Genomic DNA, 22,060 nt, shown 5'->3' on the forward strand with positions numbered 1-22,060 from the left:
AGAGGAGTCCACAAGCCAATAAAATATAAAAGAAATAACCCTAATCGCATCTTCCTAGACATTCCCTGATTTACGTACATATCTGGGGTTTCAGATAAGTAGGTTCGAGGTATGAATTGATGCTTTTTCATACCTGGTTTTAAAGCTGCTTACAATGTTGCTGCTCTGTGTCTCTGCTCTCCGGAGAACAACAACACCAGACAAAAGTGGAGTCTTGTTTCGATTTTAAAAAGTTCTAGCCTTCCCATTGGCTCTTTTGGTCAGGTGCCCACTCCGTTCGTTTTATCTGTGGGCTTTTTTTAACCCTTTACAGGTACAGTAAGTAGAGAACATCCACTAACAGGAATTTTATAGCTAGCTGGCTGGCGGGGTGTCCATAAAAGGGAGCTATCCCCCAGCTTCATTTATCACACCATGTTACAGTGAGATTAAAGGTAGGTCTTTCCTGGAGCTGGAGATGCACTTCCCAGCTCCAGGAGACGTCCGGGCTGGCGTTCTGATTGAGCTAGTGCACTAGAAGTAGCCGTGTGGCTGCAGTGAGGTGAGCAGAGGTTCAGGCAAGCTGCCCGAGTTCAGTCCGAGAGAGACAAGGTGGGTGAGGGAATAGCTTTTAGTGGACCAACATGCTTTTGAGCGGACCCAAGCCAGTCCAACGTCCTAGGCATGCCCTCAGGTGGCTAGCCCAAGGTGTCGTGGCCCAACTGCTGCTGATCACAGCTAGTGCATGCATCTCTACCCACACTGGGAATTACACCTCCCAGCTGCGGTGTAGTCGTCTCCTACTTTACTTGCCAAAGATGACACAGGAAATGGATTGCAGAAGCAATACCTGAACCCCAGTCCCTAGAGTCCCAACCCCCTACCTTAATGACATGAGCAGGCTTCTAAGTCCGACTCAGTGGAGATGAATCTTATGGTTACTTAGTGTCTAGAAAGAGGGTGCCACTTGCTCTCGTATCCCCGGCCATGAACCCTGTGGCGTGTGAAGCAGCTCTGTTAGTTGGGCAGCCAGGGCACAGTCACTGGTGGAAGCCAAAGGAAACGAATGAAGTCAGTGGGACCAAAATGAAGATCAGGGCATTGTCCACACTTGGAACCCAGGCACTGGGGGAGGAAAGGAGAAGGCATTGCCAGGAAAATACGGATGGCAGAAATATGTTACAGGCAAGAAACAGAGAGCAGTTCTCCTTCATCGTGTGCCTGCTGGCTGAGCTAGACAGGCCTACATTTCATTTCTGACTGTTTGTAGGAATAGTTATATCCTTTGCCCGTCCTCCAGTTCACCCCATCCGCAAAGCTGGAGTGGGCACCAGCCAAGTACATCCCATTCAGGTTGGACCAGTGACAGTCCTTGTACCACCAGGCCCCCTTGTAGATTGCAGCACAGTTTTGAGCATTTGAACCCAGGTCGTTGTCACGGTCTCTGGTTGAAAACTGCATGTCCTTGTGCCAGGTTAGTGAATCACCTGTGGAAAATAATTGTTACTTTGTCACAAAGATGTTACAGTTTCTTGTCTTGCCAGGGCCTGATCTCAAGGCCGTTGAAATGGATGGGGGTCTTGCCAGGGATTTCAGGCCAGGGCACTCAGCATTATGGTATCATATGCTGCACTGTCTCATGTGATCACCGGCTTAGTTCCCCAAATCCCAGCCAGTGAGTTCTGCTACAGGATGGCTTATTTCGCTACTAGGCACCAGGAAACCCTTGCAGTGCAGGAGAAAGGCTCTAATGCTTAGTGGAAGAAGGAGGAGAGGGCAGCACATAGGAAATTACACATACAAACATATGTAACGCCAACAGACCCCTGTCGCCGGCGGGCAGGATTGAACCGGGGACCTCTGGAGCTTAGTGCATGAGCCTCTATTGCATGAGCTAAAAGCCAACTGGCTGTTAGCTAAGGCTGTAGAGCAGACTCATTGAACTCTCTCTCTAAGTGGTCTCAGTGCCACTAGATGGGACAGAACGTCACACCCAAGGAGGTGTGTGGGTTACACATACTTTTAGTGGGGGCTGTGCTGGTAACTCAACAACTCTAAAGAAATCATACTCATCTCAATGGGGTGAAAGCTGGGTCTTCTCGCTCAGCTGCATGACCACAGTGCCCCGTGATTTCACACCATTACAAGAAGTGCTTTGGGAACGAGGTTACTAAGTCCCTAGAAGAACGCAATGCTTTGCATTGCACCTCTTCAGCGTGTCTGTGGTGATAGTGGGAATACATGAACACTATAGCTTAGAGCAGAGACCTCACTGGCCTCACACCTCCCCACCTTAGGGTTTCTTTTCTGGTGCTCTGTTAAGGACAGACGTCTCAAACCAGACAAGTGGTTAATAGAGCCCGGGTGGAATTTCAAATCAATGATGTGCAAGCGGGTTCAGAATTCCTAAAATTTCAATTGTCGCTCGTGAAATCAACTGGTCTACACTAGGACTTTAGGTCGAATTTAGCAGCGTTAAATCGATTTAAACCTGCACCCGTCCACACAATGAAGCCCTTTATTTCGACTTAAAGGGCTCTTAAAATCGATTTCCTTACTCCACCCCTGACAAGTGGATTAGCGCTTAAATCGACGTTGCCGGCTCGAATTTGGGGTACTGTGGACACAATTCGATGGTATTGGCCTCCGGGAGCTATCCCAGAGTGCTCCATTCTGACCGCTCTGGACAGCGCTCTCAACTCAGATGCACTGGCCAGGTAGACAGGAAAAGAACCGCGAACTTTTGAATCTCATTTCCTGTTTGGCCAGCGTGGCAAGCTGCAGGTGACCATGCAGAGCTCATCAGCACAGGTGACCATGATGGAGTCCCAGAATCGCAAAAGAGCTCCAGCATGGACTGAACGGGAGGTACGGGATCTGATCGCTGTTTGGGGAGAGGAATCCGTGCTATCAGAACTCCGTTCCAGTTTTCGAAATGCCAAAACCTTTCTGAAAATCTCCCAGGGCATGAAGGACAGAGGCCATAACAGGGACCCGAAGCAGTGCCGCGTGAAACTGAAGGAGCTGAGGCAAGCCTACCAGAAAACCAGAGAGGCGAACAGCCGCTCCGGGTCAGAGCCCCAAACATGCCGCTTCTATGATGAGCTGCATGCCATTTTAGGGGGTTCAGCCACCACTACCCCAGCCGTGTTGTTTGACTCCTTCAATGGAGATGGAGGCAATACAGAAGTAGGTTTTGGGGACGAAGAAGATGATGATGAGGAGGTTGTAGATAGCTCACAGCAAGCAAGTGGAGAAACCGGTTTTCCCGACAGCCAGGAACTGTTTCTCACCCTAGACCTGGAGCCAGTACCCCCCGAACCCACCCAAGGCTGCCTCCTGGACTCAGCAGGCGGAGAAGGGACCTCTGGTGAGTGTACCTTTTAAAATGCTATACATGGTTTAAAAGCAAGCATGTGAAAGGATTACTTTGCCCTGGCATTTGCGGTTCTGCCTTTGCAAAAGGTTTCTGGGGAGGGCAGCCTTATTTCGTCCTTCATGGTAGGACACTTTACCACTCCAGGCCAGCAACACGTACTGGGGAATCACTGTAGAACAAAGCATTGCAGTGTATGTTTGCTGGCATTCAACCAAAATCCGTTCACGCGGTGGGAGGAGGCAAAATGCGACCTTGTAACGAAAGCACATGTGCTATGTATGTAATGTTAACAGCAAGGTTTACCCTGAAAGAGTGTAGCGACTGTTTTATAAAATGTCTTTTTAAATACCGCTGTCCCTTTTTTTTTCTCCACCAGCTGCATGTGTTTCAATGATCACAGGATCTTCTCCTTCCCAGAGGCTAGTGAAGCTTAGAAAGAAAAAAAAACGCACTCGCGATGAAATGTTCTCCGAGCTCATGCTGTCCTCCCACACTGACAGAGCACAGATGAATGCGTGGAGGCAAATAATGTCAGAGTGCAGGAAAGCACAAAATGACCGGGAGGAGAGGTGGAGGGCTGAAGAGAGTAAGTGGCGGGCTGAAGAGAGTAAGTGGCGGGCTGAAGACAGGGCTGAAGCTCAAAGGTGGCGGCAGCGTGATGAGAGGAGGCAGGATTCAATGCTGAGGCTGCTGCAGGACCAAACCAGTATGCTCCAGTGTATGGTTGAGCTGCAGCAAAGGCAGCTGGAGCACAGACTGCCACTGCAGCCCCTCTGTAACCAACCGCCCTCCTCCCCAAGTTCCATAGCCTCCACACCCAGACGCCCAAGAACGCGGTGGGGGGGCCTCCGGCCAACCAGCCACTCCACCACAGAGGATTGCCCAAAAAAAAGAAGGCTGTCATTCAATAAATTTTAAAGTTGTAAACTTTTAAAGTGCTGTGCTTAAAGTGCTGTGTGGCATTTTCCTTCCCTCCTCCACCACCCCTCCTGGGATACCTTGGTAGTCATCCCCCTATTTGTGTGATGAATGAATAACGAATGCATGACTGTGAAGCAGCAATGACTTTATTGGCTCTGCAAGCAATGATTAAAGGGAGGAGGGGAGGGTGGTTAGCTTACAGGGAAGTAGAGTGAACCAAGGGGTGGGGGGGTTCATCAAGGAGAAACAAACAGAACTTTCACACCGTAGCCTGGCCAGTCATGAAACTGTTTTTCAAAGCTTCTCTGATGCGTACCGCGCCCTCCTGTGCTCTTCTAACCGCCCTGGTGTCTGGCTGCGCGTAACCAGCAGCCAGGCGATTTGCCTCAACCTCCCACCCCGCCATAAACGTCTCCCCCTTACTCTCACAGATATTGTGGAGCACACAGCAAGCAGTAATAACAGTGGGAATATTGGTTTCGCTGAGGTCTAAGCGAGTCAGTAAACTGCGCCAGCGCGCCTTTAAACGTCCAAATGCACATTCTACCACCATTCTGCACTTGCTCAGCCTGTAGTTGAACAGCTCCTGACCACTGTCCAGGCTGCCTGTGTACGGCTTCATGAGCCATGGCATTAAGGGGTAGGCTGGGTCCCCAAGGATACATATAGGCATTTCAACATCCCCAACAGTTATTTTCTGGTCTGGGAATAAAGTCCCTTCCTGCAGCTTTTGAAACAGACCAGAGTTCCTGAAGATGCGAGCATCATGCACCTTTCCCGACCATCCCACGTTGATGTTGGTGAAACGTCCCTTGTGATCCACCAGTGCTTGCAGCACTATCGAAAAGTACCCCTTGCGGTTTATGTACTCGGCGGCTTGGTGCTCCGGTGCCAAGATAGGGATATGGGTTCCATCTATAGCCCCACCACAGTTAGGGAATCCCATTGCAGCAAAGCCATCCACTATGACCTGCACATTTCCCAGGGTCACTACCCTTGATATCAGCAGATCTTTGATTGCGTGGGCTACTTGCATCACAGCAGCCCCCACAGTAGATTTGCCCACTCCAAATTGATTCCCAACTGACCGGTAGCTGTCTGGCGTTGCAAGCTTCCACAGGGCTATCGCCACTCGCTTCTCAACTGTGAGGGCTGCTCTCATCTTGGTATTCATGCGCTTCAGGGCAGGGGAAAGCAAGTCACAAAGTTCCATGAAAGTGCCCTTACGCATGCGAAAGTTTCGTAGCCACTGGGAATCGTCCCAGACCTGCAACACTATGCGATCCCACCAGTCTGTGCTTGTTTCCCGAGCCCAGAATCGGCGTTCCACAGCATGAACCTGCCCCATTAGCACCATGATGCATGCATTGTCAGGGCCCATGCTTTCAGAGAAATCTGTGTCCATGTCCTGATCACTCACGGGACCGCGCTGACGTCGCCTCCTCGCCCGGTATCGCGTTGCCATGTTCTGGTGCTGCATATACTGCTGAATAATGCGTGTGGTGGTTAATGTGCTCCTAATTGCCAAAGTGAGCTGAGTGGGCTCCATGCTTGCCTTGGTATGGCGTCCGCACAGAAAAAAGGCGTGGAACGATTGTCTGCCGTTGCTCTGACGGAGGGAGGGGCGACTGACGACACAGCTTACAGGGTTGGCTTCAGGGAGCTAAAATCAACAAAGGGGGTGCCTGTACATCAAGGAGTATTTCAGGCAGGACTGCACGGAGGGTTCCAATAAGAAATGGTGCACCTAAGTTATCGTTGTTATTGGAACAAGGAGGTTAGCCTGGCCTCTGATTGATACATGGCTAGATTTACCTCACTGCACCTTCTCTGTGAGTGACTGCAGTGTGACCTAGAGGAATGAGTCCCCTAGACAGGGGAGGAGGCAAATGAGTACAAAACAAATCTGGTCTATTTCTTGTTTTGACCCACTCCATCTATCTTTTACATCTTTGGCTGGCAGCAGACGATGCAGAAGGACTGCATGCCATCCACATCTCATGGCTGCTCGGCAGAAGATGGTACAGTACGACTACTAGCCATCCCCATCTCTTGCCTGCCTGGCAGAAGATGGTGCAATACGACTGCTAGCAATCCTCATCTCTTGCCTGCCTGGCAGAAGATGGTACAGTACGACTGCTAGCAGTCCGTATCGCCTGCCCGCTCACCATAAGACGGTTCAATAGGACTGACTGCAGGACTAAAGAGAATGACCTGGTCAAGTCACTCCAAATTTAGTCCCTGCACCCATGTCTGCCCAGGCGCTCCCAGCCGACGCGGCCAGGAGCACCTCGGACACGATGAGGACGACTACCAGTCGTATTGCACCGTCTGCTGCCAGAAGGCAAGGGGTTGCTGCTACTGTGCAGCAAAGCCGTACCGCGTCTGCCAGCACCCAGGAGACATAGGGTGACGGTTACCTGAGCGGGCTCCATGCTTGCTGTGGTATGGCGTCTGCACAGGTAACTCAGGAAAAAAGGCGCGAAATGATTGTCTGCCCTTGCTTTCACGGAGGGAGGGAGGGAACGGGGGCCTGACGACACGTACCCAGAACCACCCGCGACAATGTTTTAGCCCCATCAGAGTGCTCCATTGTGACTGCTCTGGACAGCACTCTCAGATGCCCGATTGTTTGCCATTGCTCTGACGCTGGGAGGGGCGCTTACAGGGTTGGCTTCAGGGAGCTAAAATCAACAAAGGGGGTGGCTTTACATCAAGGAGTATTTCAGGCAGGACTTCACGGAGGGTTCCAATAAGAAATGGTGCACCTAAGTTATTGTCCTTATTGGAGCAAGAAGGTTAGCCTGGCCTCTGATTGATACATGGCTAGATTTACCTCGCTGCACCTTCTCTGTAAGTGACTGCAGTGTGATCTAGAAGAATGAGTCCCCTAGACAGGGGAGGGGGGGAAGCAAATGAGTACAAAACAAATCTGGTCTATTTCTTGTTTTGACCCACTCCATCTATCTTTTACATCTTTGGCTGGCAGCAGACGGTGCAGAAGGACTGCATGCCATCCACATCTCATGGCTGCTCGGCAGAAGATGGTACAGTACGACTGCTAGCAGTCCATATCGCCTGCCCGCTCACCATAAGACGGTTCAATAGGACTGACTGCAGGACTAAAGAGAATGACCTGGTCAAGTCACTCCAGATTTAGTCCCTGTGCCCATGTCTGCCCAGGCGCTCCTGATCGACCTCACAGAGGCGACCAGGAGCACCTCAGACATGACGATGACGGCTACCAGTCGTACTGTACCGTCTGCTGCCACAAGGCAAGGGGTTGCTGCTACTGTGTAGCAATGCCGTACCACGTCTGCCAGCACCCAGGAGACATAGGGTGACGGTTACCTGAGCGGGCTCCATGCTTGCCATGGTATGGCGTCTGCACAGGTAACTCAGGAAAAAAGGCGCGAAATGATTGTCTGCCCTTGCTTTCACGGGGGGAGGGAGGGAACGGGGGGCTGACGATATGTACCCAGAACCACCCGCGACAATGTTTTAGCCCCATCAGGCATTGGGATCTCAACCCAGAATTCCAATGGGCAGCGGAGACTGCGGGAACTGTGGGATAGCTACCCACAGTGCAACGCTCCGGAAGTCGACGCTTGCCTCGGTACTGTGGAAGCGCTCCGCCGAGTTAATGCACTTAATGCACTTAGAGCATTTTCTGTGGGGACACACACACTCGAATTTATAAAACCGATTTCTAAAAAACCGACTTCTATAAATTCGACCTTATTCCGTAGTGTAGACATACACTTAAGAGATTTGGAGGCTAAATACAGAAACATTTGGTTTACAACTGCTGCGACCCCACTGATTGCACAGAGTTGATCAATACAGCATTTATTCCAATGCGTATAGGGAAGATTCCTGTTCTCCATTCCCCCTGTCAGTTTTTCCTTCCTGTAACTGAGTTTCCAAATGCTGTAAATAAATTTGATCCTGTGTCTTAGATGCACATTTATCTCTCCAGTTATGACAACCAGGGAGGAATTTATTTTGCTTTCTCCACAAGGTGTCCTCTCTCTCTGCTGGTTGGGCCTGTTTCCCTTGTGCTATCAAAGGTATAAGACATGCTCAGAACCTACCTGCAGTGCCTCCAAGAAAATCTCCAAGAACCAGTTTGTATTTCTCCGTCTCTCCTGCAATCTTGAATGACTTGTACTTGGCAAACTGCATGTTGTTTTCAAAGTCTTTGAGGTCAATGCGGAGTTCATGGTTTCCTTTTAAAAACAAGGTGACCACTGAGCATATTCTGCTTTTGCACTATCTGTGGGGCCCTTTTTGCATCGGAATCAGCCCGATATTTGCAGTAGGGCTGGCGTTACCCATCTGATTTCTACCCTACAATGTCACTGGTCTATTAGCAAACAGTGCCACAGCATCCAACCCCTTGCTGAGAAGACAGCCTGATTTTCCATCGCTTTGCCCCTCCTGCAACCGTTTACACCGGTCCAAGTCAGAACAAGAGCATTTTACACGCATTTTTGAATTGCAGAGCAAAGAAGAATCTGGCCTGGTGTATCCAGAGCCATCTCCTTCCCTGAAGTTCACTAGTGCCACTGCATGGTTCAGCTGACAGAGCCTGTTTAAATGATCCACCCCCTCCATTAGAGCTACACAGTTCTCTGCTCCAGCAGCTTTCCCCAGAAGGGTCGTCGAAAAGAGGCTCAGTCCCTTATCACTATTTTCACCATTATTAGTGTGTCCCACTGTTCCCTGTAATGAGGCGGGATTAGACTGAAAAATGGCATCAGTGATTTCTTACCTAGAGATGTTAACAGGTGGATATTGTCGTTCCCCAGCCAGAATTCTGACAGCCGGCTGCCGAACCCTCTTTTGTATGAATCCCAGTCACGGAAAAAGTTCTCGGATCCATCTGCCCTTTTCTGGAAAACCTATAGGGAAAGGAGAGGGGCTCATGTAGGAAACTGAAGAGTGGTGTCTGCCTTTAATAAAAGCTGGGCAAAGGAGGGGGGAAAAGACCCCTCCCCCAGTCTCCAAATGTACATCAATTACTCATGTGTAAATGGCTTCAATCCATTTCAGTCTCAGGTGAGTAACAGGGACTGAGGTGAGGCTGTCTGGCCTGTAGTTAGCAGGATCCTCCTTCTTCCCTTTTTTAAAGATGGGCACGACATTAGCCTTTTTCCAGTCATCCGGGACTTCCCCCGATCGCCATGAGTTTTCAAAGATAATGGCCAATGGCTCTGCAATCACATCCGCCAACTCCTTTAGCACTCCCGGATGCAGCGCATCCGGCCCCATGGACCTGTGCTTGTCCAGCTTTTCTAAATAGTCCCGAACCACTTCTTTCTCCATAGAGGGCTGGTCTCCTCCTCCCCATGCTGTGCTGCTCAATGCAGCAGTCTGGGAGCTGACCTTGTTCGTGAAGACAGAGGCAAAAAAAGCATTGAGTACATTAGCTTTTTCCACATCCTCTGTCGCTAGGTTGCCTCCCTCATTCAGCAAGGGGCCCACACTTTCCTTGACTTTCTTCTTGTTGCTAACATACCTGAAGAAACCGTTCTTGTTACTTTTAACATCTCTTGCTAGCTGCAACTCCAGGTGTGATTTGGCCTTCCTGATTTCACTCCTGCATGCCCGAGCAATATTTTTACACTCTTCCCTGGTCATTTGTCCAGTCTTCCACTTCTTGTAAGCTTCTTTTTTGTGTTCAAGATCAGCAAGGATTTCACTGTTAAGCCAAGCTGGTTGCCTGCAATATTTACTATTCTTTCTACACATCGGGATGATGTCCCTGTAACCTCAATAAGGATTCTTTAAAATACAGCGAGCTCTCCTGGACTCCTTTCCCCCTCATGTTATTCTCCCAGGGGATCCTGCCCATCAGTTCCCGGAGGGAGTCAAAGTCTGCTTTTCTGAAGCCCAGGGTCCGTATTCTGCTGCTCTCCTTTCTTCCCTGTGTCAGGATCCTGAACTCGACCATCTCATGGTCACTGCCTCCCAGGTTCCCATCCACTTTAGCTTCCCCTACTAATTCTTCCCGGTTTATGAGCAGCAGGTGAAGAAGAGCTCTGCCCCTAGTTGGTTCCTCCAGCACTTGCACCAGGAAATTGTCCCCTTCACTTTCCAAAAACTTCCTGGATTGTCTGTGCACCGCTGTATTGCTCTCCCAGCAGATATCAGGGTGATTGAAGACTCCCATGAGAACCAGGGCCTGCGATCTAGTAACTTCCGTGAGTTGCCGGAAGAAAGCCTCGTCCACCTCATCCCCCTGGTCCGGTGGTCTATAGCAGATTCCCACCACGACATCGCCATTGTTGCTCACACTTCTAAATTTAATCCAGAGACACTCAGGTTTTTCTGCAGTTTCATACTTGAGCTCTGAGCAGTCATACTGCTCCCTTACGTACAGTGCAACTCCCCCACCTTTTCTGCCCTGCCTGTCCTTCCTGAACAGTTTATATCCATCCATGACAGTACTCCAGTCATGTGAGTTATCCCACCAAGTCGCTGTTATTCCAATCACATCATAATTCCTTGACATCACCAGGATTTCCAGTTCTCCCTGCTTGTTTCCCAGGCTTCGTGCATTTGTGTATAGGCACTTGAGATAACTCGCTGATCGTCCCTCTTTCTCAGTATGAGGCAGGAGCTTCCTCCTGGTATCCCACTTTAGTCTCTGGCACATGTTCCCTCCAAGGGAGAGGAGTTGCAAGACGCCTGCCCTCCTTAGATGAGAAGGGTGTCCTAGGCAACAGCCAGGGTCAATTTCAGCCTGTGCGCTTGTGGGAATTCTCCGCACATGCCAGAGAACCGTGAGGGTGCAAATAGCTTCCAATCAGATGGGTAAAAAGCAGGCACAGAGTTCAGCCTTTTCTTTTTGTTTGTTTTTGCTGGAGCATGGAGCAGGCCAGCCATGCATGGGGAAGCAGGTTGCACCAGCCCGTCTCCACCTGGGAACCTCAGAATGCAGCATCCCCCCTGTGCACTAGGGAACGTGGGCAGGGTGTTATAAGAATTTAGATCTATAAATTGCTCGTTGTAATCCTGGGAGGTAAGGAGCTATAGGGGACCAAAGGGTTGTTGTTAGTCGTCCCATCTCTTATAGAAGGATACTTCTTTATTTAAGCAGGACACTGGCCTTTCTCCCAGGATTCACATGAGGATGGGAATTATGGGCTAACTGGGTCATCTTAACTGAGACCCCTACCCAAAATGGTGCTGGCTCAAATCTGATTAATTTGTACCTTAGAAATATTCCTGGTACTTGAGTTCTGGCACTGGCCAAAAAGTCATCTGTGTGTAATTGGAGGAGCTGTTGCAACACTTGGATGGCCACATGTTGACATGTTTGTTATACTAAAAAATGTTTCACTCGGCAGGCTTCACTTCAGTTATGAAAACGTTACAGAAAGATTGTGGGGGGAAGGGGGAATCAGTTTGTTTGTTGTTTGTGTCCTGTGCTTTTAAATATAGTTCTACTCTGAAGAGTGACTCTGTACAAATGGCCCTTTCTGACTCTGTCAACAACTCAGTGTATATAATGTCTTCTGCAGTTTCCACGGTATGCATCCGATGAAGTGAGCTGTAGCTCACGAAAGCTCATGCTCAAATAAATTGGTTAGTCTCTAAGGTGCCACAAGTACTCCTTTTCTTTTTGCGAATACAGACTAACACGGCTGTTACTCTGAAACTCAATAGATATTATTCTGAATCCATAAACTTAAAATTACTCTTTATTCATGTTACCACCTCTGTGGTAGAGGGTGTTAGACTCTTCTTCTGGTGCCACATCAACAGTACTGTTTACTAAACTCTGGTCACTTAGGATTGTGTAATCCCATCAAAATCAATAGGACTACATAGCATTTATTAAGGGCACAACTTGAACACTATAGTGTTCCCCAGGTATAAATGAAGGCACTTGTTATTGATGGTGATGAACAAAAAGGGAAGAACTCAGCATGACTCTCAGATCTCAGGCTGAGTTTGCAAGGCTGGTAAGTGGTGGTGGTGGGGGGAGAACCTTTTACTTGTAAACTAATCAAATTTCCAATGGAACCCTTGAGAGATGGGACCCCACTGTGTTACTTCAAAGGAATTCCTTTTTAGCTCAGAGCTTCACTTTAAAGATGAAACTCCCAGGGCTCTTAGAATCATAGAATCATAGAATATAAGGGTTGGAAGGGACCCCAGAAGGTCATCTAGTCCAACCCCCTGCTCAAAGCAGGACCAATTCCCAGTTAAATCATCCCAGCCAGGGCTTTGTCAAGCCTGACCTTAAAAACCTCTAAGGAAGGAGATTCTACCACCTCCCTAGGTAACGCATTCCAGTGTTTCACCACCCTCATAGTGAAAAAGTTTTTCCTAATATCCAATCTAAACCTCCCCCACTGCAGCTTGAGACCATTACTCCTCGTTCTGTCATCTGATACCATTGAGAACAGTCTAGAGCCATCCTCTTTGGAACCCCCTTTCAGGTAGTTGAAAACAGCTATCAAATCCCCCCTCATTCTTCTCTTCTGCAGGCTAAACAATCCCAGCTCCCTCAGCCTCTCCTCATAACTTGGTATGAAAGAGGGCAGAGGTTCTCACCTGGTGTTCCAGGTGCTCCAGGAGATCCTTTATCACCTAAAGAAAGAACACAGGGTCAAATCCTTGTGTCGCTTGGATATGATACCCTGATCTGTGTAGGGCTTAAACAGTGCCTCACTTTTAGGCATCCAAGCTTGGAAACATGGCCCCAGTGTAGGACACGATGTGCTATGAATGGAATTACTGAAGCAGAATCCTGCTGAAGTATCTTGCTGAATGTGTCCACCAAGAAGGATTTCAGTGGGCCCCTTCTGCCTGCCTAGGTGTTGATGTCAGTCTCCAAAGGCAGGACTTGGAAGTCCTGATAAGGCCTGGCACATGTGAAAATTGGGCCCATCCTGGACTCTACTAGCTGTCACAGTCCATCACCTTAGATAACATGGTGATAACACGATAATCAGGCAAGAAGAATGATTTGAACTCTCACCTTTTGGACCCGGGGGACCAGCAACACCTCTATCCCCTGATAAGAGAATGGAAAGGATTAGAAGAGTTGTAGGCATCTCAGCATTGTGGGCTCAGAGCTGAATTTCTTTTAGGATAAACACCTGAAGGCAAATACTGTTCCCCTGACTAAGACCTATAGCAAAGGTTTGCTTAGGAGCTGACCACATCCTTGCCAGGCCATGGAGTGCTCTCTGATCACTACTGCATCCTCAGACCAGGAACAGCCTCCAATCCAGCTGCTGCTCCTTCTCCCGGCCTGGGAATGGCCAGTGGTTCTGCCACTGCATTGATCTGCCAGATCTACCCTCAATCTTGCCCTTGCCCACACCCTCCCTGTCCTGTCTCTACTCTCCCTCCATAGCAGGAGTGGAGCAGAGTTCCATGAGGCACAGGACATTTATAGCCCTGTGTGGGTTCTTAGTATTCTGCCCCTGCTACCTGGGCAGAAAATTGCACCCGTTCATTTTTGGGCATGGCCCTTCATGGCTACAAAAGAGGGGCTGGGATTTAACCACCTTGTACATTCAAAGGAGCATAAGAATGGCCATACTGGGTCAGACCAAAGGTCCATGTAGTCCAGTATCCTGTCTTCTGACAGTGGCCAATGCCAGGTGCCCCAAAAGGAGCACATACTCCTTGGAGAGAAGACACAAATGCTTTTAGAACAGAGGCTGTTATCGCTATCACCTACCAAGAGCACGAGGTTTTCCATGGATTACTTTACCTTTTAGTCCCTGTGGTCCTGCCTTCCCAGGGATTCCCTGTGTTCCCTGTACACCTACACAACACAGAAAGAGACTAAATATCTTACAGGACAAATTCTGATGTGTTACATTTGGGAGTTCCCTCTTTGTCCTCTGCCTTAAAGCCAGAGGGTGTAGGGAGAATTTGCTCTTACTGGAAACATTAATGACCTAGTTAAGCTATGTAAACTGTGTCCAGATACCATGGTGATGGGTGCAATAAAGAAATTATTTGAAATGCTATATTTGCTATTTTTGATCAAATGACTGCCCGAAAAGTGCTCTGGCAGCAAAATTTTTGATTTCACAGCAACACTCCCACACAGTTTAATCTTGATGGGCTAAATTTCAAAATAGCTCACATCCAGCCTTCTGGGATTTCAAAACAAACACATACCCATCCTGGCCACCTAGTTTAATATCTTAGTGATAGCTGAGCTCTTTTGTAAATCTGACCCTATGAATATCTCAAAGATTTAGCAGCTAGCGGCTCCAATATTTATTGCCTAGATTGTTTCTTGGGGACATCATTCATGTATAGTGTATTGTCACCACCATGTGGGGACCTAGAAGACTAACAGCTCATTTCTCTATACATGGCACCCCTTGTGTTTCCATTGTGAACTGCCAGTCTGGGGAAATGGACACTCTATGAGAACAGAATTATTTTAAGCTCATGTCTGTTGCAGAGTGAGTGTCTTACACTGTAATTGGGATAGTCAAGGCAATTATTCCTATGATGGGGGTATTTATCATTGTCCTTGGTGGCCTCAGTGTGCAGATCAAGGCTAACTCTAGTGTGTTGGTGCAGGATCCCAAGGCTTCCATGACATGGATTATTACACCAGATGGTTTGGGGGCTAAACTCCTCTTTACAGGAATGCTCTGGATGCTGTCTTTGGGATGGTGTTGGAAATGGAGGGTGACACCATTGAGGGTCATAAATACCACCTCCAGTGTGATGTTGTGGGGTAAGGGGACTACTCCCATGCCACTTGTTGTGGTGTACCTCTGTGCATGGCCTGATATAAAAAATTGATGGACCAAGCTGGACTCTGTATTATTCAACTATGGGTCAACTCTGCCAGTGGCTTAGTGAGGAATGATAATCACGCTGTTGCCCAATCATTGACAGATTGTTGCCCTGAGGTCTTCACAAGTCGGCTTGTGGTGGATGTACTTGAAGGGGAGGTGATGAGAGTGCCTTTAGTGCTGGATCCAGACTGCATCTAATGGACTGGAATATAGTATTTGCATTTCTGAGTATTTGCATTTCTTAGCTTCAATCACAGCGATAGCAAAGAGAGACACTCAGCTAAAGCATCCAGGAGACCTCAGCCAGCAGGGTTATTCAGAGTGTCAGGTAGGTGGCTACTCCATAATGCTTTCTCTCTGGGACAAAAGAGGGCTTCTTCCAGGGTGAAGACTTTTCCATCTATGGAAATCCATATCAAGAGCATTTGGACACATGCTCCAGAGTCCATGTCAGAGCAGGAGATGACCATGGGCATGGCTCATCTTGGAAGGTGTTCAATTAAGTCACTCTTCAGGGTGGAAGAGGCACTGAGGAAGCTGGGCATGATCACTAGGCACAAATTTTGTTTACTAGGCGCAAATATTTGTCATTCACCCTAGGCTGAGCCACAAACACTTTTCTTAGAACAAACATTTGTGGAGCATTTAGACTAGTGCCTACATTGTGCTAATTGCCATTTAACTGCTATTAATCAGTTAACTCTAGTTAAAACAGGACCACAGTCTAGTCTAGACAAACCTTCTGTAACTGGCTCCTGCCTTTGGAAACCAGTCCTCCTAATGGGCTGTTAGATATGCAGGCTGGTAAGCTTCAAATTATGCTGCTGGGCTCAGCCAGCCAGGTTATTGACTGTAGTTCGTACATTCAGGATTAGCTGAGGTTTTAGGAAGGTCAAGATGTGGGACTTGTTTATTGTGACTAACTGTTTTCTATACAGCTTGGCTATTTTTGTTATAAACATCCTAGTTAGGGTTGCCAATTTTAGTTGGACATATTCCTGGAGGTGTCATCACATGACCATCTTTAATTAAAGATTAATCTTGAATTTCCAGAGACACTAGGACAATCCTGGAGGGTTGGCAACCCTAATCCTAGTGTAGCTACTCTTTAAAGGAAACAAAACTGTGTCCAAAAGAGAGCTGAGTTGCAGATGGTGTTGCTAAATGCTGGCCATTAGAAGACATGACATATAATAGATCCCTAAGTAACCCAAACAACAAATCATAGAAATCCCAAACTAAGCTGACATGAACAATTCTGATACCAGCCTTCTCCACTGGTTCATGTCAAGAGGCTATTAAAATGAAGAAAAAATAGAGAAATCATTCACACTTCTATCCATCCTCATCATCACTCAAATCAGGTTCTCATTCAGTGCCTGGGAACGTACCTCTCATTCCTGCAGCTCCTGGGGCACCTTTGGGTCCTGCGGCACCAGGAAACCCAGGGCAGCCTTGGAGAACGGCGAGTTTATCAGAACCGCTGAGTCCCACTATTCTCACTTCTGAAGTAACAATCAAATCAACACATGACTTCTGAAAGCATCTCAGGAGCTGAAACAGTCTTCAAAGGGTGGTGGTGGGGAACCTCACCAGACCCATTTCTGGGTATTTGTAAGGCCCTATTGCCCTAGCATCTGAGCACTTCAGTCTAATATATTAATCCCCATGACCCCGCTGTGAAGTAGGTCCTGCCTAAGGTCACAGGAAGTCTGTGGCATGGCAGGGATTTAACCATGGTCTCCGACCTCCTAGGTTAGTGACCAAACCGTGGGACCATCCATCCTCCTGATCAAATCCCAATCAGAACCTACAGATCTCCGTTGCTAGCTATAAATGCAAAAATAATCATCTCACTTTCAGACATTAAATACACAATAGACTGCTGTGAAGATCATGATAAAAGAACTAAGTTTATACAGATCTACAAAAAGAACAGGAGGATTTGTGGCACCTTAGAGATGAACAAATTTATTTGAGCATAAGCTTTTGTGAGCTCCGGCTCACTTCATCGAATGCTGTGTTGCTTCTGATGAAGTGAGACGGAGCTCACGAAAGCTTATGCTTAAATAAATTGGTTAGTCTCTAAGTGCCACAAATCCTCCTTTTCTTTTTGTGGATACAGACTAACATGGCTGCTGCTCTGAAAACTATACAGATCTAGTACTACTATATCTACATGTATTTCTTAAACTGGTTCTGCTTCAAAGATAGGCTGATCCTAAGCTGGCAGTGGGAGACCTACAGATTGTGGGTGGTTCTCTGAAATGTATCAATCTCCTAGGCCCTGAAATTAAGCACGAGCTGCTGAGATTTCTTGCACTCATTGATTTGGGACAAGTCAGAACCTCACATGAAATAGATTTTCTTGTGGTGTCTTATTAACATGGCTTCTGGTCTCGGATGAAACCAGGAAATTCACTCAAACCTCAGAAAAGCTAGTTTTGGCTCAAGAGAGGGGTGTGTGTGTGTAAATTCAGGCTGGCTCTTATTTATCCAAAACCATGTGGGCCTTCCCTAACTTGCTGACATGTTGCAATCTTGAGGCACAAGAGAGCTCATGAAGGATGGAATTTCATTCTGTATTTCTCTATTGTAGCAATTCAAATATTGTTATAGCATTTAAATGGAAGGCTGTGTGCAATTTTTAATACTCTTGAGAGTATTCTATAAATTCCAGCACTCTTCTGTGGATAGCATGTTCAAGAAAGATATCAAAATGCCTGTGTATAGAGTCCCACAGACTTGTTACCGAGTACAGCATGCCAGCAATATGCTTTGAACAGCACTGTTGTTGATTAGAGAGGGTTAGACAACAAAATGCTGAAATTATACTACAACTGCAAACTACCTTCTCTTCAGAATTTATTTTTGCCCTGGAAAATCTGATAATTATGAATTCTATATATCCTGGGGTCTCGCTCCTATCCGAAGAGGCCAGCCAGAATGGAGAGAGGTTATAAAATAAAGTCTATAAAGAGTCCATTCAAATCTACTTTGCTCTCAACAGTGCAAAGGAAGAAGTAGGAAGGACCATATCTTTGAAAGAAGCATTTATGTCTCTCTCACCTGGGCAGGTGTCTTCTGCCTGGGCAGCCACTGCTGCTATGGAGAGCAAAGTGATGAGGGTTTGCTGTGTGGCTGTCCCCATGGCAGGTGCTCCCCCTGCAATGGCAGCTCCAGTTGTGTTCTTGTCCAAGTCTCTCTGCTTCAGCATTTCAGAGCAACACAAGCCTTATATAGGCAATACATAAAATAGTAAACTCCACCTGCCAATTCCTCACCCTTTCATTCTCCACATTCTCTTTCCCATGAGATTGCTGCAGGGGAAAATGACACAGATGTAGTCACTCAATAGCCATGATGACCTAATTTTAAAACTCAGACCCACTTATGTTCCTGTAATCTGCCTTGGGGTGTGCTTTATAGGAGAGTTTCAGCTATGAGACAAGCTATGAGATTCATGCCACATTGAAGTTTTACTGCATGAGGGGCACTTTCATGTGTTATCACTAGTACGAATCATTTTTATAGTGCAGTAAATGTACACAGTACTTTGCAAAACACAGAGTAAGATAAGCTGTCTACCCCAATACACTTACATTGTGAAACTGATAAGAAAAAGGTGAGAGAGGGAAGTTCATTTAAACAAGAAGAGTTCCTGGAAGAAGTGTGTTCTAAGGAGATCTCTGAGAACAGAGGGCTGTGACAAAGTGGGAATTTTCTGTAACATACATATGAATGATATGCATGACAATGACTCCCTTGACTAGGGATTGCTACCCAGTGGGTGCAGAAAGGGTTAACATGCTCCCAAGGCAGAGCAGGACACAAGAGGTGCTTGGGTCATGAATGGGACCTTAAGGACTAGCGGAAACTGACCCAGATCCTCCATTACTATGGAAATACAATGGGAACACCCCCCCCCCCCGGACTGAACAAATGACACCTAACAACAGGGAACATGTAAACTCAGCACCAGATTCTGTAGGAGGACAATGGACCAAAAGGTATCAAGGGGCTGTGTTAAGAGTTTGCCTTTGTAGAGACACAGGAACTCTCACCTGGCACTGAGAGACAGACCCAGAGGGAGATGGAACCAAAATGGATTCTACAGCAGCTTGGCTGGAGAGAGCCCTGGTGCTGGCCAGTCTGAACCCCGTCTTCACCTTTGTTTCTCTGTGGATTTCCCTGTGCTGGAGTTCAGTAACTAATACATGCTACGCAGTTTTGAAAGGCTGCCTGGTGTCACTGCAAATATTGCTGAAGCTCATTGATCCCTGGGCAGGGCAAAAAGTCTCTGAACGGGAGCCTATTTCAGTTGGACTCTTCGGGCAGTGCTCATGGTGTGAAATAGGAGTTCTGCAGTCCAGAGACTCAGTCTCTGAGTTGAGGCTGCATAGTTCACCCTTGCAGAAGAGTGGGACCCCTTGTGGTTCTGGCACACTGAAGGGGCTCCTCTAAGGGACTGCTCAAAAGCTGGGACATAGCACAGATCCCGTGGATCTGTGACACAGGCATTTGGTGGACCAGAGATGGGAGAAATCAACAAAGCAGAGGGTTCCCACACTGAAGTAGGTTCCCACACTGAAGTCAGTGGGATTGCACTGGGTGTAAAGGTGCAAAATTTGCCTCATTGTCGAAAATTCTTGATGTTTGACCAGTTCACTGGCTGGGACAGAGTTTCCAGATACTGGAAAGAAACTTAATCCAGTTGCTTAATTGCTCACGTTTGTTCTAAGATATTCACGGTTCTTGCAAACAGGGAGAACTTTCCCCGCCCCTGTAACAGGATGTCTTGCATCACTTTTTGTTGGCTTTCCCCTCCCTTAAGCAAGCATCGGAATGTGCCCAGAACATACCTGACTCACCCTTAGCAGAATCTCCAGAAATCAGCTTGTATTTCTTACTCTCCTGAAGTTCTGAATTATTTGTACTTGTCAAATAATTTGCTGTCAAAACTCAAAAATCGATGTGTAGCTCACAGTTTCCTGTTAAGCAATTTGGAAATAAAAATAGTCATCCCAATCTTTGGGCTCCCTTTTGGTTCACATAGGTTGATATCCCAGGCCAATCATTGTCTTTGCTTTTACTGGCCCAAATGTCATCATCTGTACCAGCAGCAAATTACAACGCTCTTTGCACCAGATCAGCTGTGCTGCTTCCATAAGGCCCTGGCTCTACCCACTCTTTCCACCTGCTCTGGTAGGACTGTGGAAGTATCCTGACAGTGTTCAGATCCAGGTTGCCCTTATAGAGGTGTAAGTGGTGGTGATGGTGGTAGCTCTTACTCCTCCTTGTATAGCCCAAGACACAAACTACCTCTACCTCTGAGATTCCGGTTTGATCGTATTTATAATACGTGCATGCTGAAAGGTGTTAATGGCTGCCATCAAGCATGACTGCTCTGTAGCTCAAAGACACAGTTCTGATTAGAGCTCTTTCATTCAGGCTAAATGGATGGAACAATTAAATTTCCCTTTCCATTGTGATTGCTGACATCATAAACCAACCCGGTAACATGCTGCTGGTTTTCTGCCTCCTTTTCCTTCACGCTCAGGTCCGGTTCTCTGGCTTGCTGGTTTCCTTCCTACTTCTGGTGGTCACAGTCCTGTTCTCTATTAGTCATTTCCATCCTTTTGGCCCACTCTCCCAGACTCCCACCTCTGATGTCTGTAATTCTGTCTCAGCTAGTTCAAGTTGTGTGCTCACTGAGGGCTCTCTGTCTTTGTCCACATTGCCTTCAGCATGTCCACTCACGTTTACACTTCCTTGGTTCTGTTTGCTCACCTGAAATAAACAGAAACTAACTGTCACCTTTCTGGAACTTTCCCCAGCCTCTGCCCTTGAGAGTCACCTACAGCTGTCTTACCAGTGCTGGAAGTATAAATCTCTGTTACAATAGCAAGCTGTGCGTAAATCCTGTTCAGCTACACCCAAGTAGCATATTGCTGCTGGGGATACCCCGAGCTGCGAGCTGCTGTTACCCTCTGCCTCAGCAAGAGTGAGCTTTGCTGGAGATTAGGCTTGTCAGCTCCCCGCCACGCCGCAAGGCTCTCCTGGCCCAGACCTTGCCTAGAAGGTAACAACCAGTCAACTCCAGGCTGAGGCCCAGCGGGAAGGCCTAAGGAGGTACTCGGGCTGCAGGGAGACAGCTGGGGCTAGAAAGGCAGCAGGTCCAACCCCCTTGCCAGTGATGTTTGGCCATTACAGGTGGCAGTCTGCCCCAGGGGGTGGGGGCGAGATGATGACTGGCAGTAGCCATACAGGCAAGGTGGGCTTAGAGGGTTGAGGGTTCCCCTGGGAGGGGAGACCTAGAGCATAAGGACTGAGGTGGGGCAGCATCTCAAGGTACAGGGCACCGGGGTTCGGGAGGGACATGGGGCCTGAGGCAGGTGAGACACCGGCCAACAGCGGGTGCTCTGAGGCTGAAGAGCTAATTCCCAAGATGACCAGCAGGAGGTGCCATACCACTGAGTCCATGAACTGCTACAGCTGTACTCATAGGTATGTTTCTCTTTGCCAAAAAAAAAAAAAAAAAAAAAAACCAACAAAAAAAAAGTCTGCAGGGTTCTTACTCTTCCCTCTCTCCCACAAAAATGAACTTTTCTGTGATTTAAACAAACTAGATGGAGGAAAGCAGCTGATAAAACTACCCCCAAATCTCCTGCAGTTAACTAAACAGGCCAATAAGTAGAACATCTGTTTGTTTTTTTGTGCTTTATTCAGTTACACAAATGATCAGCAGGGCAGAATAGATCGAGAGGGAGGGTGTCCCATGGCATAGTTTCCCCCTTTCCACCATGCAGTGAAGGTTCATGTTGCATTTTGTGATTATAAAGAAATAACACAAGAGTGAAACATCCCTAAAGCTCAGCTGTCACTCCGTGGGACAGCAGCACACCGTGATTCTACACAAACTAGGCCCTATAAAGTACCATGCAGAACTAAAGTCAGCAGAGTAGTCCCCTGAAACATGAGTCCTACA

At 47.6% G+C, this 22,060-nt stretch overlaps 1 protein-coding gene across 1 annotated transcript; it reads right to left on the bottom strand.

The window, feature by feature from the left end:
• Positions 1-1,212: 1,212 nt before the first annotated feature.
• LOC125623659 (ficolin-1-like) lies at positions 1,213-18,289 on the bottom strand. The gene is made up of 8 exons (XM_075120590.1): positions 18,142-18,289; positions 16,464-16,577; positions 14,019-14,072; positions 13,275-13,310; positions 12,819-12,883; positions 9,054-9,183; positions 8,374-8,508; positions 1,213-1,466 (listed from the first exon to the last, which is right to left on the bottom strand). The coding sequence occupies exons 1-8, from the start codon at positions 18,287-18,289 to the stop codon at positions 1,213-1,215; spliced, it is 936 nt and encodes a 311-aa protein (XP_074976691.1).
• Positions 18,290-22,060: the final 3,771 nt, after the last annotated feature.

This window comes from Caretta caretta, chromosome 16 (assembly GCF_965140235.1).
Source record: "Caretta caretta isolate rCarCar2 chromosome 16, rCarCar1.hap1, whole genome shotgun sequence".
NCBI lineage: Eukaryota > Metazoa > Chordata > Testudines > Cheloniidae > Caretta > Caretta caretta.